At 39.8% G+C, this 16988-nt stretch overlaps 2 protein-coding genes across 2 annotated transcripts; both read left to right on the top strand.

The window, feature by feature from the left end:
* Positions 1–12148: 12148 nt before the first annotated feature.
* Positions 12149–14528, top strand: LOC124073942 (bryoporin). The gene is made up of 3 exons (XM_046416512.1): positions 12149–12306; positions 12693–12801; positions 13816–14528. Exons 2-3 carry the CDS (start codon positions 12698–12700, stop codon positions 14243–14245), a joined length of 534 nt encoding a protein of 177 aa, XP_046272468.1. The 5' UTR covers positions 12149–12306; positions 12693–12697; the 3' UTR covers positions 14246–14528.
* Positions 14529–15058: 530 nt separating this feature from the next.
* apnl (actinoporin-like protein) lies at positions 15059–16861 on the top strand. The gene is made up of 3 exons (XM_046416510.1): positions 15059–15232; positions 15783–15908; positions 15999–16861. Exons 2-3 carry the CDS (start codon positions 15805–15807, stop codon positions 16456–16458), a joined length of 564 nt encoding a protein of 187 aa, XP_046272466.1. The 5' UTR covers positions 15059–15232; positions 15783–15804; the 3' UTR covers positions 16459–16861.
* Positions 16862–16988: the final 127 nt, after the last annotated feature.

Raw genomic sequence — 16988 nt, 5'->3', positions numbered from 1 at the left:
TCGGGTCATGGGTCAAACTGGATATAACACTCCTCCTCAACACGCACCTTGGACCACCCCTGATTTCCCCCTTGGAGCAGGGCTGGTCTCTGTGTTTGCAACATGTTTGGAGTATTTGTGACATTTTGAGAAGCAGGGAGCCTATGCAGGACCAGGACTAAGAGTTGGTCCGAATATGTGGATTAGGTGAACACCAAGATCCAGTCCACAAGCAAGTACGCATGCTTAGTGTCACTCTTTGAATTCCAGTCCGGCTTATTACACTCAGTTCCAGCAGTTGTAGAGAGAGGTGTGCAGACATAAGAACAGAGATTCTGTCATGTAGCTTGTCTCCTCTCGGCTACCTGAGTGCCATTGTAATGAGGATGCGCCCAACCAGCACTGTGTTCTTTCTCCCTGCACCTGTCTCACATGGTACATCCAAGTCACTGAATTTGAAGTCTGATTGGTTTTGGATTAAATAATCCAGAGATGGAAAGTTTTTATGTGGGCAAACACTCTGTTAGGTACCTGTGTTAGCAGAGTTCAAGTTGTTGGTATTGATGCCACCTTGTGACTGTACTGTTTTCTTTACAGGTTATTAGCAAGAATGTTCCTTTGACCTTAAGGTCTCTATTGGTTCTCTGGACTGTTCCAATCAATACTGTGGGAGGGTCCATGAATGTGCTGATGTTTGAGTATAGATCCAGCCAGCCTTCCTCCCTGCAACAACTATAGTGTCCAATTAATCAAAAGATTGTTCATTAAAATAGCACCCTTGTTATATTACTACTGTACTTATTAACACATGGTTCTAACATTACCTCAGTCTTTGTGGGTCATTATAACAATGTTATCAAGGTAAAAAGGTGCTACATGTCTGCTAACTCTTTAGTGAAGAAAAAAAAATCACATTTGTGGTTGCAATCCAACAATGCACAATGTGCCAAGACACCAATTTTGACTATGGATAAATTCAGTGATCATGCATAGTTAGTGTGCAATTAATTGTGTGGATTCTGAGAATTTGTATTTGCAAGGTGTGACTCACTTTGACTTTTGCTATGCAAGTAACACTTTGCTGCTTCCTCTAAAGCTGAGGATGCTCTAGATCAATAGCCTGACCACAAAAAGCCATTATTTCATACGTGTCCCCCACCTGTGGCTAGAGATAGGGCCAAGCTAACCCAGATTCAGTTCAGATGGAAGAAGTAAATCCTGTATTGGAATACTGTGGGACTGAAATGACACCTGAACTAAAAATATAAGGCCAAATGTAACTCTAATCTTGCAACTCTCACACATCAGCCTGCAAAAAAACACTCTTGGCTTGAGAGTCTGTGCCTCACTCTCTCAGTGACAAATGACCTTGACAGAGAAGCAGCGTAAGTACAGATAGACTCACACACTTCATCAAAGACACAAAAGAGAAAGGGTTAAGAGAAAGAAAATAACCATGGAAACACAGAGGGGGAAAAAAGGCCATCCATTGCTTTGTGCCCTTTTAAACTGTCAAGTGATGATTTAGGATGAGGTGGGGTGTGGGGCACACTCCCTTACAGCCAGGCCCCCATCACCTCGGAAAGAGGCAAAATAAGCCAGCAGGGAAGACAGGAGGAGGGCGCAGAGGAAGAGGAGGGGTTGTGGGCAGAGTGTGGGAATGTACCGGAAAAAAATAAATCCATATCTGTGCCTGAATGCGTCTGTCTGGCCCATCACTCCGAATTTATCGTCAGTCAGAGGCAAAATGTCACACCTTTCATCTGTTCAGCCTGAGCTTTGGGCTTTTAATTGCACTGGTAGGACATAGTTTTATCAAAGTGAGGCCACAGCAAGGATGGGAGAGAGGTTTACCTGGAATAGGAGGACCAGGTGAGGGGCGATGGCACCCAGCAATAAGACAAGAAAGCAATAAACCTGATAAATGATGCCAATACACACAGATACTAAGACTACACCACCACCACCTTCTCTCCTCACACAGCAGCCCTTCTCACAAGCACACCTGCAATACCAGCTGCATGTAGAACACACCCCCACCCTCCCCAACACCTACTATCCCTTCATCTCCTCTCTAGAGGACCGGACAGCTCTTATTGAGCACTCGCCTGTTTACAGATCAACGCTTCCCATCGGGTTTAGGATCAATCGGATTATATTTCTTATAAAGCAGGATGGAACAGAGGAAAGTGGGGGCAGCGGGAAGGGCAGCACAGGGTTGTGGGTGTGTGAGTCAAAGGCAGCGGATTGAGTCATCGCATGAGGGCCGTTGGAGGATGTGATGACAGGGTGACGATTTGGGGAAAAAGAGGGTTTGGGTGTAGGCAAAGTGGGGGGTATTTGAATAAAAGAAAAGCCAATGCCTACAGATGGGATGGAGGGTGGGGAGCTTATTGATCTCCTGTCTGTCTACTCTTCAGAAGATCAGTGGCAGACAGAGGCCCTGGTGTTTATCGTGTAGTCAATGTGAGGACGAGGACGTTCTGTCGGGGGATATGGAAATGTGTAACAAACTCTGGAAAATAGCGTGTTTGCATGATGCAGATATTGTCCCAAAATGTCTTTGGAAGCTAAATGTGGCTGCAAAGAGCAAAAGTCAAGATGTTTTTAAGAAAACATAGCAAGCTGTTATAGGACAGAAAAAGCATTAAATATTCACAGTTGTTAATTAGCAGAACTGTGGCAGAATGAACCCACAATGAGGATAACAGATTTGTTTTCCTTTCAGTCTTCTGACATGCTGTTGATGAAAAAAAAAATAAAATAAAAAAGCGCACTTGGTTTAAGTGGGATGTCTGTTCGTGTTTGAAATCAGAATCTCTTTGTGTCACTCATAATGTGTGTGTTTTCTCTGTGTATAGGTTGGACTGCTCTCCAACAGCAACTTGTGTTTACATGCATCCATGTGTGGGTTTATTTATATAAGGATGCTCTCCAGTAATTATAAATCAAGCTAAATGGTCTGTATCACATTTAAATAGATTACTTATATGAGGGTCAAATGTAAGGGATTACAATACAAAATTGAGATGGCGAGTGCCTTCTTGAACAATGAATGATAAATATGGTGAATATATTTGCATATTTTGAGTGATCAAATGTTCAGGCTTCAAAAGTAGAAGACTATACAAGTGCTGTTTTGGAAAAATGTATTTAATTCACATTGAGCTGTGAGAACATACAGAGAGACAAAGCGAGACTCCTTAATTACTGGCAGCTCTCCAGAATTAGTCATTTTGATGTGTATTGTCCAAACCCGTGTCTGTCCCCATGAGGTGACCCAAATGTATTCCCAATGCACACAGTGATATCGATTTTTCTTCGGTGGGAGAATTAATCCACGTTGAGCACAAGTCATCTTTGAAGCAGGTATTTATTCCCACTCTCACCTCCAGTGCAACATCCAAGATGCATTTTATCGCGTGGTAATTTGAGTGGACGGATGCACTGGCATGCTCTGTCAACTTAAAGCCCCCCATCTTCAGTCCTTGCCCTCTTGAAAACACACACCAGCCTACACAAACACACACACACTTGTGAGCATGCATGAAAGCCCAGACAGTCAAAGTGCACACAGATTAATGTCAAGGACTTTCCTCTTTAGAATTCCAGAACATTATACATGCAGATTAAAGCCACATTTCTCCATGCACCTACTCTGCTGTGGGATATTCTGTGGACTTGTCCCTTTTATTTCCTCCCCTCTTCAAAGTGGCACCAAATGTAATCCTCCTTAATGGATGTGTAATATTTACACTTATACCATAATCGCTTAAACATTCATTTACGGAGCCATATTTGGTTGTTCGTGGCCCTGACAGCCTATTCATCAAAAAGTAAATGTGCAGAACCTTGCGCCCCCTGCAGCAATCAATCAATATGCTCGTCTCCCCATCAGTGGAGATACGTCTCGGGCCAAAATTAATCACTGTGAAGTTTGCATAATCCCCCTCCACTTCCCCCCACCCATTACCTCACGTTTAAAACCTTTACCTTTGAAGACCGTTTTGATGACTAAAGGGATTAATCAGAATCTCCCATTCTCAAGGGTGATGAAATTGTAAGACTTTATGCAGTGGTAATATGATGTATAAAAAAGACGCGAGCGTTTCATTCAGTGATTGGATCTTGAGCTTAACTGATTGTCTGGAATTTTACATTTTTTACATTTGAGAGACTGGACTTGGCTGTACATTGTAAGTTCCTGAGCAATGCTGCCTTGAGACATAAAAAGTCTGTCTAAGCCTGCAGGGTTTCATCAGAGAAGGTGAAGTACGTAGGAAGTGAATGAACCATCAAATTCTGATGGCCATGAGTTTCACCTCTCCAGTTTAATCTGTTCAAACTAAACTGGAGCAGCTGAAATGAATGTACACAAATTATATCATTGTTTTGTTTGCTTGTATAAGGCATAGTTGATAGCATGGCGAGTTGTATAAATCAGATCATTTCTGCCTGTGCATTGGTTAAAATTTGAGAATATAAACATATGAAATTTTCTTTTTTTGCTGAAACCTTGAATTTATATTCTTACGGTACTCCAGATTAACAAGAAAATCAATTAATGTTACAATATAAGGTTTCAGTAAATCAAAATAAAAATGATTTGTATCTTAGAAGTATTTTGGCAGATGGGTTTTGAATGAGCTGAAGACAGGAAATGGTCTTTGAGCCCCAAGTACAATCAAGTACAATAACCCTCATTTACAATGTTCCTGATTGTACTACCTTGGGGATTTGTACATCAAAATAAAGTTTAGAGTGAACGATCACGTCCAAATTGCAAGCAGAACGCTTGATGATGGAGGACAGGTCTCTAGGATTCTTTTCCAAGTCAGAGGTCGTGTTTGGGGATCAAATCAAAGAACCTCAGGTAAATTGTGTAACATCTGACATCGAGTATTTGACATCAGACAGTTTGTCTGTTTCCATCACTCAGCGGAATGCAGAGCTGCGTGTCGTCCACATAACAGCGGACGTTATTATTATACTCACGGATTATCTGACCCAAAGGAGCATACAAATACAAAATAGCAAAGCACCAATAAGTGACCCCTATGGAAGACCACAAGAAAGGAATCAGAGGAACAGAAGAGTTTTCCCATCCAAAAAGGGAAAGATCCATCAGACAGTGTCCTTAATAGTAACACAGTTTTAGATACAATTTATATAGATATCGCAGTTAACCGTATCGAATACAGAACTCAGATCAAGCATATTTAAAACCGAACAAACCCCACAATCAGAGAGGAGCAGCAAATCATTTAAGCTGTTTCTGTGATATTCCTCAAAAAGATTACTGTTTTTTACATAAGAAACTAATTAAGAAGCAACAGATGTTGGATTTCAGAGTTTAAAAAAAAGATTAACATTGAAATTAAAGTCATTCCAAACAAGAGATTCAAGTGTAGGTTTATTCAGGAGACGTTAAACTTTTGCATTCTTCAAACTAACAGAGCCAGTGACAGAGGACAGTGAACAGCTGATAATAGGTTTTGTGGGCCAACAGTCTGGAATAGCTCATTAAGAAATCTTATGGGGATAATGCCTAGTTGACAGTTGGAGGAGTTTGAGTGGGAGATTAACTTCTCTAATTCTTGCACTGAAATTTGCTTAAAGGGAGACAAGCTGGCAGAGCGTTCAGTACAGATGAAGAGATTTCCGGTCACAGGTGTGATATGAAGTCTAATGTCATCCATATGATGGAGAAACTGCTTGAAAATCCCAGTGGAGCTCGTATGGTGGTGAGGAGGAGTGTTCACTGCTGAGTTTATTGCCTGAAGCCAAAGCGTTGGGTTGTGGCTGCTGCTACTGATCAAATTTGAGAAACAAGAGTAGCTTCTTTAACTGCATGCTGATAGGCCAACAGCAGATTTTGGGGGGATATAGAGATGCTTTGGATCACTTTTTCCATTTTTGTTCAGCTGTCCTACACTGCCTCTTTAAATCCCTCATTAAACCAGAGGAGAGGATTTTGTTTTGCTCATGAGGTGTCATCATGGACAATCTACAGTACAATGTTCTATTAAAATTATATAGTAAGACATGGACAGAGATCCTTATGATTAAACGGGATAAACTAAGTTATACAAAATAAATATCATGGTCTTATTGAAATAAAACAAGCACCCTTTGAATTCTTGCACAGCTTAATTCCACAGCTTTAGTCTGTTTGACCAGAACAGATTCGTCTCTAGCAAACACAAATAGAGCTGATATCAGTCTACAGAAATAATGGGATGGCGATGAGAGTAACATCGACAGTACATCACCGAACAGTAAATGAAGCACAACACTGTTTATTAGGCGGAAGCAAACCTATAAATGGCATTAGTAGTCTTGAAGGGCAACACAGAACACACAATCGTGTATGTGAGGGATTTTTTGTTTGTTTGTTTGTTTGTTTTTTTTTGCTAAATGAGAGATTAATTAAAATGGTCAAAATAAGCTCCTAACTCTTTTAGGCCTTACTTAATGGAAAAATACATGCACCTGGTCTCTGGAAATAAACAAAATATTATGAAAACACTCAGCCTTGCAAAATATTGGCCCCCAGAGAACTGAAAAATCCGACTAATGGCTGAAACCAACTGCTGCTCTGCTGTGTATGTATTATTGGCACCACTTTATTCGACATCTCAGTATTTAACAGTGAATTGTAACACACTTTAATGTAGTTCTAAGCACATATTATATTGTATGTGTGTATTGTATATATTATTCTACGGTTACAGTTAGGTGGATTTTGGTGTATCCAGACAATCAATGACAATGTAATGAAACACATAATTATAATTACTGACAAATATACCTTACAGCAAAAGGGTTCCAGGTTCGAATCCCGGTCTGGGTCCTTCTCTGCCCAGTTCACATCTTTTCCCATAACCCCAAAAACATGTACAATAGGTTAATTGGCTCCTCTACATTGTCCCTAGGTGTGACTGTGGTTATCTGTCTTTGAGTGTCAGCCCTGTTATGATTCAGGGTGTACCCTATCTCTAGCCCATAGTCATCCTCATAACTGAATACAATTACATTATAAGGTGTTATAAACTGTTCATTAAATGTTTATTTACCCTGTTTTAATGCTAAATACTTGGCCTAAAAGTAAAGGGTTATTATATTATCTTCCACATATTACATTTTTTCAGTCAGGATACATATCTCCCCTTCTCTCCATTTAATAGTTTAACCATATTTCAATTTCACACTGATTAACCTGGCAAAGTCATCATTAGAATTAATGAGCTCACTCAATGTGACACATTCGGTTACTTATTACGTCAGACCTTTGAAACAAAACATCGATGTTACATATTAAAACAGCATATTCAAAACAAACAAACAAACATTGGCTTGCCCTTTTCATTTCCACCAGGTACATTTACATTTACATGCATTTGTAGAATTAGATTTCAGAGTTTGTGGTCTCTCAAGTAAAAATGGTGTGTATCCTCTACAAAAGTGTGTCCCAAACAATTACTCTCAAATGATATGCAAAATTCTGAATGATACCATAGTAAACATTTTGTTTGTCTTGTAGTAACCTACATAAATAATAATGTTTTTAAAATGTTAAAAAAAAAAAAACAGCAAAAATTGGCAGCTGGTGGCATTTTACATCCTGAGTCAAATATTTAAGATGGCAGCTTGGGTTGGGAACTGTTTAACAAAATGACTTGGCAAAAAAAAGAAAACAAAAAGACAATTAAAATGCACTGCGAAAAACCCATTATCATCATTATCAGTAGAGATAAGGTGATTAATACAGAACTGAAGTGTGAGAGTAAAATGTTACACATCAGTAATTGTTTAAAAATGGGTGCAATCGCAAATCATAAGGTCTTAGTGTTTAACTAAAGTTAGATGTGTTTTATTAAAGAACATTTTCACTTAACAATCACTAAATCTTTAAAAAGCTTTCAAATCTTCACTATAATCAGGAGTCTCTGTGTAAACATTTTGCTGGGCTTTTCAAACAAGCAGTGCTAACATTGTCCGCTGTGTTATTTTTATCTGTGCATATTTGGAAGTACAAAGTCATATCAATGTATCGGTCCGGCACATCTGCTTAAGCTAGCACCAGAGGAGCAATTTACAATCATGGTTGTTTTCACACATCCTAAGTGGCCAATTCTACATCCCAGAGCTCCATAACGTCAATATCACATTTGGTAGTGAAAGACTGATGCTGGGAAAAAGGTCAAAACAAAATCAGACATCAAGCATTGGATGACAAGGCTTTGCTGTGTGGCTGATAATGGACATAAAAAGTGGGAATGATAATGTGGCTACATTCATGCACATAACACATGAAATGAGGAATTTGTGGTCATTTTACGGAAATAGGATTTGTTTTGTTTTTTCACGGCTTTACTATCAAGAATAAGCAGGACATTCCCGTAGATTTGCGTGAAAATGCATATATGATGTGACTGTGGTAACATCAAACTGTAAGCATGTAAACTAAAAATTCAAGATCACAAAATAAGTAGTTGAATTCAGCTAATCTAATTTAATGCTGTGAGTTAATGTGAGTGCAAATGATCGCCGCCAGGTTTTCCTTTTCCTTTTTTTACTTTTTTTCAAGGCCTATGCTTTTGTTACAAATCAGTCATGAAAATTTCTAACAATTGCACCTGATCTGAGGACAAATATCATAAACCAGCCTAGAAAGCCTGTGACAGTCTCATATTTCAACACAGATTATTACGCGCTCTCGAAATTATTTGTGAATGATTTACTGATGTTGTCGTGGCAACAGCTGCTTCATCCACTCCATCCCTGTTCCTCTGCATGCGATTCCACTGAGCAGTTCCTTTAGCTGTTTACTAAGCTCTCCTGCTGTTTCTGACATGCTGTTCCGCACCTGCCCACCAGGTGTCCTCAGTTTGTCACCTGACGCATCATCTGCCCGCACAACTGCATCTCACCCCAAAATCAAAATTACATTTTGCCTGTATTGCAGTTTGTCCTTTTCAACTGTCTGAGCTGCTTGACTTTTGGAGATCACAGATGTATAATGTCTAACTATGCATTTCTGAGTTTGGTGAGTTGAAGGTGAATTGTCTCTTTAAGTCACACTATTTAAATTCACCAAATGAATTGCTGCAATCAGAGGACCCCGTGGAGGAGGTAAAATTGTCTAAATTGTTCAACTTGTTTTGTCAACAAATCTTTTTATGCAAATGTTGCAGAAAATGACATATACAAATAACAGAAATATCATGTATAAATATTCTGTATTAGCACTCCCCAACAACCCCGTGAACTGCTCAGGTGTACTGTGTTCATGGTGCATGGTGCTTATTATTTATTTGCAGTACTAGATGTGTCCAAAGCGGAGGACTTTGCTTTGTTAATTTATGCAGGGGACAGCTGAAGTAACAGTGTTGTGAAAATATGACCGTTTTCTGGGGCTAAGATCATGGGACAGCAGCCAGCTTTGGACTAAAACTTTTGACAGCTGTAAGATCTCCACAACAACTTATACTGTGAATCATCATCGAGGAGCAATAAAACTGGATTGTATGGTCTGACCTTACCCATCAATTCAGACAAAGCTTTGGATACACAACCCCAGAGTACAATTCCACATTATGTGTTTATAGCTTCCCCATGAATTGACTCTGCACATATTAGCTACAGTTTGTGCTTGTCACGTGCAACCCTGTGGCAGGAGCACAGAAGGTATAAGCTATTTCCTTACACACTGTGCCAATGTTTTCATCCTTTAAATCAAAACCTGAAGAGTTTAACTTTGGAGAACCTTGACACATAAATTTGCAAGCAAGCTGTCTTGAAATAGCTGACCCTTTGGGGGGGACGGAGAGTTGGAGAGTCCAAAGTGGAGGAAGCAATGTTGCCAAGTAATTTCTTCTTCTGTGTCTTCTGAGTAAGAAGACAACTTAACAATGTTTAGCGGATACTTAGCAAGCAGTGAGTGTTGTTCTGTTAGCGATTGCTGCTAACTGGTGCTAACTGGCAAACTTGTTTTGTTTTCTCTTCAATATTTTTACATTCAAGGAATAGTGACCAAAATTCAGTAGAATGAAAACAGAGAGAAGCTCCAGTGGTGGTAGAGCAGTAGCCAGGCCAGCGAGCGAGTAAACCGTCAGCTCGTAAGCTGCAGTGGTTCTTGTCACAGAGGTGTAGGCTTACTGTATTTATCACACATAGGGGCTATAAAGCAAATGATAAACAACTTGCAGTCTATGGCTCAGCTAATTTCAGTGCAGTGCATTTCACTTTACAGTTAAATCAAGACAGAATAGACAATCTTATTTAAATGTTTGATAATATTCACTGAATGTTGCTTTTGCTCGGCCTTAACTCAGATTTGGGGTTTGTGCTGGCTCCTACAATCTATAATTCTGTGTTCATTTCAATAAGCCATTAACCTGACACTCACTTTTCTCACATGAAACAGACTGAGAGATGGATGTAAGTAAAGGTGCCTAAAAGGGACGTGATTGACACAAGGTTGAGATACTGATAGCACAGCCCCTATAATTAAATATGGTTTCATCTTTAGCGTACATTTATCTTTGTCATCATAACACTTTAAAAGCTTCAGCGACCTATGAATAGATATTACTGACATTCTGTCCTTTTGTCATCTTATTAATTGCCTCTTACTGTTCTCAGAAACTGCAAAGATAACTCCTCAGCCTGATTAAATTTAACAGAACCTGCTCAGTAAAATGAGGAGGAAATTTGAATACATTGTGACATAAATCAATTGATGAATGTTGTGTGCTTCTGAATGGCCGATTATGTGGATGCCAATAGAAAGTGAGGGGATTTGTTGCTGTTTGTTTGATTTTTGAATTTTAAATCCCCAAAAGAGTTCAAAAAAAGGCTGCTCAACACTTGTGGCTTTGTGGTTCTACGGGATCTGCGAGGCTGTGATGCTCACTGCACACATACCTTTTTTGGGATGGATGTGTACTGAAAACTGCATTTCCAGAATTTTAGCAGTGATGCAAAGAAATGCCAAATTTGGGCAGAAAAATCAGTTCTTCACCAACTATTATGGATCGGTTTATATCAACTGGATTTGTTCTTTTACAGTCAACTTACAGATCTTCATTGAGCTCTTGAGAATTCCAGCTATGACTATTTGAATGCAAGGCCTTTTCATAGGACATAATGAAGGGCATGATGAATATGAAGTGTTTATCAGAGATTTTCTGCCATGGATGCTGGATAACCATCAGAAAGCAAACATTAGCTGACAAAGTCTATGTAGTGCAAGTGTATTTTTGTAAATGCATGTTTGGTGCCATCTGGTGACTTCAAGCATTGGAGTTGAAGGATCGAAATCAACTCCAGGCGCCTGCTGTATGGAAAAGAACAGCTGCCGTAATATAACTTGAATTGGTTGGAATAATGAACACATCTTAAAACGCGCACAGTTTGCAAGACATAGTTAATTGGAAAGAGTCTCAGGCCCTGTAACCTTGGGGATCACTACAAAACACAAATCATTGTTTTTGTAAGTTGCTCCTGTGTGGCAGAAGGGAGTGTCCCCCGATCCTGCTCCACATTCTGGTGGGAGCAGAGTCAGTAGTAGCAGAATTAAAGAAGTAAATACAACTTAGACAGTGCGTTGAAATTTGTGACTGATGTAAGGAGGTTCCTACAGGAATGAATTGCAGGCTATCACCTGTAACAACAGCAAGCAATCATTTGAGCAACACCTGAGAGTTTGCAGTTTCACTCTAAGCAAGTCAGAACATGAAAGGTTCCATGAGGGTCTTGCCTGACTGAGACAAGTCTCATAAGAGCAAAATGGTGAGTTCAGTAAAAACAAAACAAAAAAAAAACAAAAAAAACAAAGTTAAACTAAAATGATGTTGTGAAATACAAAACAACAAGAGAAAGCAGATGACGTGATGGGATTTCACAACCATGTGCTGCTTAAAGTAAAATGATTCACTGGAGTCATATTCCCCAAAACACCTTTTGTCCTTAATCCTTCAATCTAAAGTGATATCAGTACCACCCATGTCTGATGTGAAGGGAAATGCAGACACAGAGACACTGTCTGATTAATACATGGATTAGTCAATGATTCACCTAACTGAAAATGTTATTATACATTGTGTTCATGGGATATTAGGTGGCTCAAGCACTTATTTTTGAGATATAACTTTTTCATGTGGTACAGTTACTCATTTCACAGTGGACACGCCCGCTCTTGTGTCAGAACAAGAGCTGAAGAGGTGTAATCACACAAGAGAGACTCTCCACCTCTCTGCACGATCTGAGAAAGAGGAACTTGACTCTGCTGTCTAGCACACCTCGCGTATTAAACTCCAAAAGGTGAATATAAATATTCCTATTTATATCAAAATTAACAGTTGATTCTGATCTACTTCTTGGTTATACTTTAGAAAACAGTTTTTTCTCAGTAGTCTCAGATGAAGAGCAGTTTTCCTATATCCACATGTTATATACAAATAGCGTAGCGCATGTACTGATAAATTCTTTTCAAGAGAAGAAGAAAGTCAGCTTGGTTTACTTATGAAAGGTTTATTTCCCTTTACAACAATGACAGATTTTTGATTTTTGTAACCAAATTACTTCTAACCAAATGACAGAAGTGTCTATTACATAAAATAAAAGTATGCATTTACTGCGCAGTACTTGCAGAATGGTGACCTATTAGGAGATAATGTCCTAAGCTTTCAGTCCCGTTCCTTTCACAGCCAAGATGCCTGAAACAGCAGAAGCCGTGTCAGCCACTCTCACTACCAACAGGAACTGCACCATAGAAATAACCAACATCAGCGCAAGCTACTGCCTCATCAACCCCAAGTAAGTCTGTAAATGTATTTACCAATTTAAAACATGTAAAAGTGATTAAATGAATAAAAAACTGAGATCAAACCTGAATGAAGGGAAACACAAAAATGTAAATATATACTACATGCAAAGAAATTGTGATAAAACTGTCTGGAGTTCTCTGCGGGTGAGTCTGTCATTTGCCTGTATCAACATTTTTTTCAGCATAGTGCCATAGCCTGTGTGTGCGCTCAAGCATGAATGGTTCCAGGGATTCATTCGAGGCTTAATGCATTGCTTTGAAGTGCTTTGAGATTGCAATGCCTGATTATAACTCCAAAACATAATCTTGATACTATTAGCAAGCAATCCCTGCAGAAAAATGAAGCATACACAATTTTTTTCATAGGAAAAATGGCAGAGTATTCCTGCATGAAAAATCTATGTTAATTCAGAGTGGTTATAGTGTACTTAATTATAAGCAATGCTCAGTGATTGTGCAAGTGAAATGTCAGTGTACCAGTGAACCTATTTAACATGCATAAATTATTAGATTTGGTTTCCGCCTGTTTCTCAAGGATGCAATCTGTCTCTTCCACTTCAGCTAAAAAGGAAAAAAAAACAAAACTCAACAGAACAATAAAATGAATAAAAATTGCCCATGTCTATTGTTATTTCTGTCATGCTTCTACATTTATCCAGCTGTGACAGGACAGACCATATCTCGGATGGGTAGTTTTCATGTGTGACATCACTTTGCAGAGAACATCCACCTATCCATCATGCAGTGACACAGACTGCCTCATTGCACATCATATGCAGGTTGCTTAGAAGTCCACAGCAGTACTTTTACAGTTACACTCCATCTATCAGTATAAGCTATTTCAGGTACCCTGGAAAGCCCAACAGTCTAAAAGTACACTGACAATCTCCACCAAACTTACAAAACTGCATTTTTGTTTTTCATCAAAAGTCTGGGAAGTGTGACATAAACATTATCAGCTAGTAAGTAGTGATGGTAAGGATTTGTCTCCTTCTCTCCTGCAGGGTGTATTTGACAAGTGGCTTCTGTCAGCACCCACCCCAGCCTACCATTCGTACCACCAAGACCGAAGTCTGCTCCTTCACCAAGGACGACCACACGGTCACAGGAGCCGTCGGCCTGCTGACCTATGACCTGTTCCACATGCAGAAACACACTTGCTCTGAGCGCATGGCCATCATGTTCTCTGTGCCCTTCGACCACAACCTGTACAAGAACCGACTGGCTGTGGGTGTGGTTGAGCATTCCCGTGCCTGCGATGAAAATCTGTACAACCAGATGTATGACGGGAAAGACCTCAGTAACTTTACCCGCTCTGAGACAAGTGGCTGTGGGCTGGAGTATAAAGCCACTTATGTTGATTTGAGGGCTACGATGTCTAGTATTGGCAAAGCCATTGTTAAAGTGGAGATCTATGATAAAATGGGTCGTTAGTGCAGAAAAGTCTACTGGTGTTCTGCCTCTTTGTACTTTGTTGCCTTTGTACCTCAAAGAATAAATAAACTTAATTTGATCTGACTGTTTTGCATGTTGTCATCAGAGAAACATCCAGAGGAGAGGAAGAGTGATTTTGCTGTCATCTGTATTTTGTGTCTGCTGAAAGATATCAATATCTGACTGCCAGCCTCATTGATTCTACATTAGCTTATTTCTTGAGCTTATGTGTATTCTGCACTCCTTTTATCTTTGATTATGCTAATAAAATCATCAGACCCAGTGCTTGTTGCCTTGTGTGGGATATGTTCTCAGTCAGTGTGCTTTCATTATTACTGATGAACAGTAATCATCATTTTTTAATCTCTTAGCTGGATCCATCCAATTCTAATGAGTAGCAACAGATGGAATATCTGCATATTTGCATGTTTTTTTAATCGGTGTGATAACAATATTGGTCGTCACTGGTTATGAGACTGTCTCTTGCTCTGTAGTTCATGTTTTGTTGTGCACGATTTGTAATGCAAGTGGTTAAACAAAACACAGAGACAACACACAGAGCTCCAGAGAGGTCTGCCTTAACTTGCTTGTTTTTGTCTCTGTTGCACAATACCACAAGAATGAGATTTCCAAACCACATCGTTCAGTTAGACAGACATTCATGTTGCAGTCCTGTAGCAGTGTGCTGAGTGAAGGATCCAGGCTTACCTAACAGAGCAGGATCTAATAGGAAACTGTTGGAAATTCTCCCATACTGACACAGACCAGGGTGTGGTAGTTTCATCTCATAGGGAAAAACACAGGAATATTTGTTCTCATAGTCGTTTTGTGCTGGTGATAAACATGTGTTGCAAGAGGGCGTGTGCTGTCTAACTGGACTTGTGTCGTGGGAGGGTTTCCGGGATCACAGCATACATTAAAGAAAAAACTGCCAGCACCTCCCTTTCAGGTAACTTTTCACTCTTTGGGACGCAGGAGACTCAGCAGGTAAGTTGCTTAAAACATTTTTTGTAAACTTAAAAAAATAATTTATATATTATAAAAAATGAAAATGTAAGAGACAGTACAGAGAGTGGCTCTTTAGCTCAGGACTCTAACAGGAAAAGCAATTACATACAGAAGTCTGATGGGGCATTTGTTTGATTTGTATTGTGTATCTGTAGACAAAATGGATGATCATTTTCTTTAGTGTTTTCACTCTAACTTCATTATTGCACACTACTCAGTGCTGTAATTGAAGAGGTACACTCTGTAATGGAGCAAAGAGTGGCGGCAGCTATTCTCTGACTATTCACAAGTGTTTGAAAAGCTCATTAGCCTCTAAAATGCATCATTCATACTCAGTTCCAGTCTATGCGTTTTGAAGGTCAGTTTAATGTCAATGCAGCATTTCGACAGAGCAGAGGTCAGAATCATGTGTTATGTTGTGCTGAGTGTGGTTTTCGTGATTCCCAGTGTGTTCAGGAATGGAGGGAAGTGCTAGTCACAGCTTGCTCAGTTCAGTGGGTTAACATATAAATTGTCTTCGTTTTCCAAGCGTATCTCACAGCCAATCCAACATGACAGAGTCAGCTGAAGCTGTCGCGGCTGATGTGGCCAGCAGAAGAAGTGTTACCATCGAAATCTCAAACATCACCAACAACTACTGCCTCATCAACCCCAGGTTAGCCCCGACTCTGTTGGATATCTTCAGGTGTGTCTCAAATGTATCCACAGAAATATTTGTGATATATGTTTATGTTTCTTTGCTTAGGGTGTACCTTGAAAATGGGGAAACATACAACCCACCTCAACCTTCGGTGCGTCCTCTAAAGACTGAGGTCTGCACTTTCTCCAAGTCTGGCGGCAGAGCAACGGGCAGCATTGGTGTACTGACCTACGACCTTTTTGAGAGGTCACGGAACGACTACATTGAGACTCTGGCCATCATGTTCTCAGTTCCCTGGGACTACAACCTGTACAAGAACTGGTTCGCAGTGGGCATCTATAAAAAGGGCCGTAACTGTGACAAGGATTTGTACAAAGAAATGTACTATGAGAAGAAGCAGAAAGAGCATGGGTTCGTCAGGGAGGAATCCACTGGCTCAGGAATCAATTATGTAGGCGACTACCTAGATATCAAGGCCACCATGAGTCCATTGGGCAAATCCATCATGAAGGTGGAGGTGTGGGATAAGCTCTTCACACCACCCATGAGCCAGCAGGCATGCTAGAGACCCTGCCTAACCAGTTTCTGTCATGAGCCCCCGCAGCAGAATTCATCCCCTCCATCTCAAGTTTCACCAGGCAGACTGTTTCTAATACAGCCAACATGCACGATTTAACAGACGTATTGTTTCTGACATGTGTCTGTATACCTGGCTATTACCCTTCAGAAAATCTGCTTAAGATCAGAGTTTAGTTTGTTTATAAATCCAGGCAGTAACCCCCCCCCAAATCACAGAAGCCTCTGTCTGTTTGAATAACACCCAGGTTTAAAATGGTATCTTTAGAAATGAAAATCAAAGGATGACTCACTGGAGCATGAGGGCACATCGCTTAATGAAACACACTGAGAGCTTGTCTGTATTACCTTGACACTGTAGTCTGAGGAATAAAATAAACCTTTTTGCTGAAGCTATTTGCGTATGTCTGTTGATTGAGTTCAGAAAAGCTCAAAAGTGCTTGAAAAGAAATGAGATTGAAATTCTTGAATAAGAAATTTTGTTTTTGTGCATGCATACTATCCAGGTGAATGTTCTGT

Source organism: Scatophagus argus, chromosome 16, assembly GCF_020382885.2.
Source record: "Scatophagus argus isolate fScaArg1 chromosome 16, fScaArg1.pri, whole genome shotgun sequence".
Classification (NCBI taxonomy): domain Eukaryota; kingdom Metazoa; phylum Chordata; class Actinopteri; family Scatophagidae; genus Scatophagus; species Scatophagus argus.
Note: the sequence above shows the minus strand (reverse complement) of the source record. Positions and strands in the feature narration are given on the sequence as shown.

Bases quoted from the DNA above. Each gene is read 5' to 3' on its own strand.
- apnl (XM_046416510.1), top strand. From the start codon at position 15,805: ATGACAGAGTCAGCTGAAGCTGTCGCGGCTGATGTGGCCAGCAGAAGA. The intron at 15,909-15,998 runs GTTAGCCCCGAC...TTCTTTGCTTAG, and splicing joins TACTGCCTCATCAACCCCAG to GGTGTACCTTGAAAATGGGG.
- LOC124073942 (XM_046416512.1), top strand. From the start codon at position 12,698: ATGCCTGAAACAGCAGAAGCCGTGTCAGCCACTCTCACTACCAACAGG. The intron at 12,802-13,815 runs GTAAGTCTGTAA...TCTCTCCTGCAG, and splicing joins TACTGCCTCATCAACCCCAA to GGTGTATTTGACAAGTGGCT.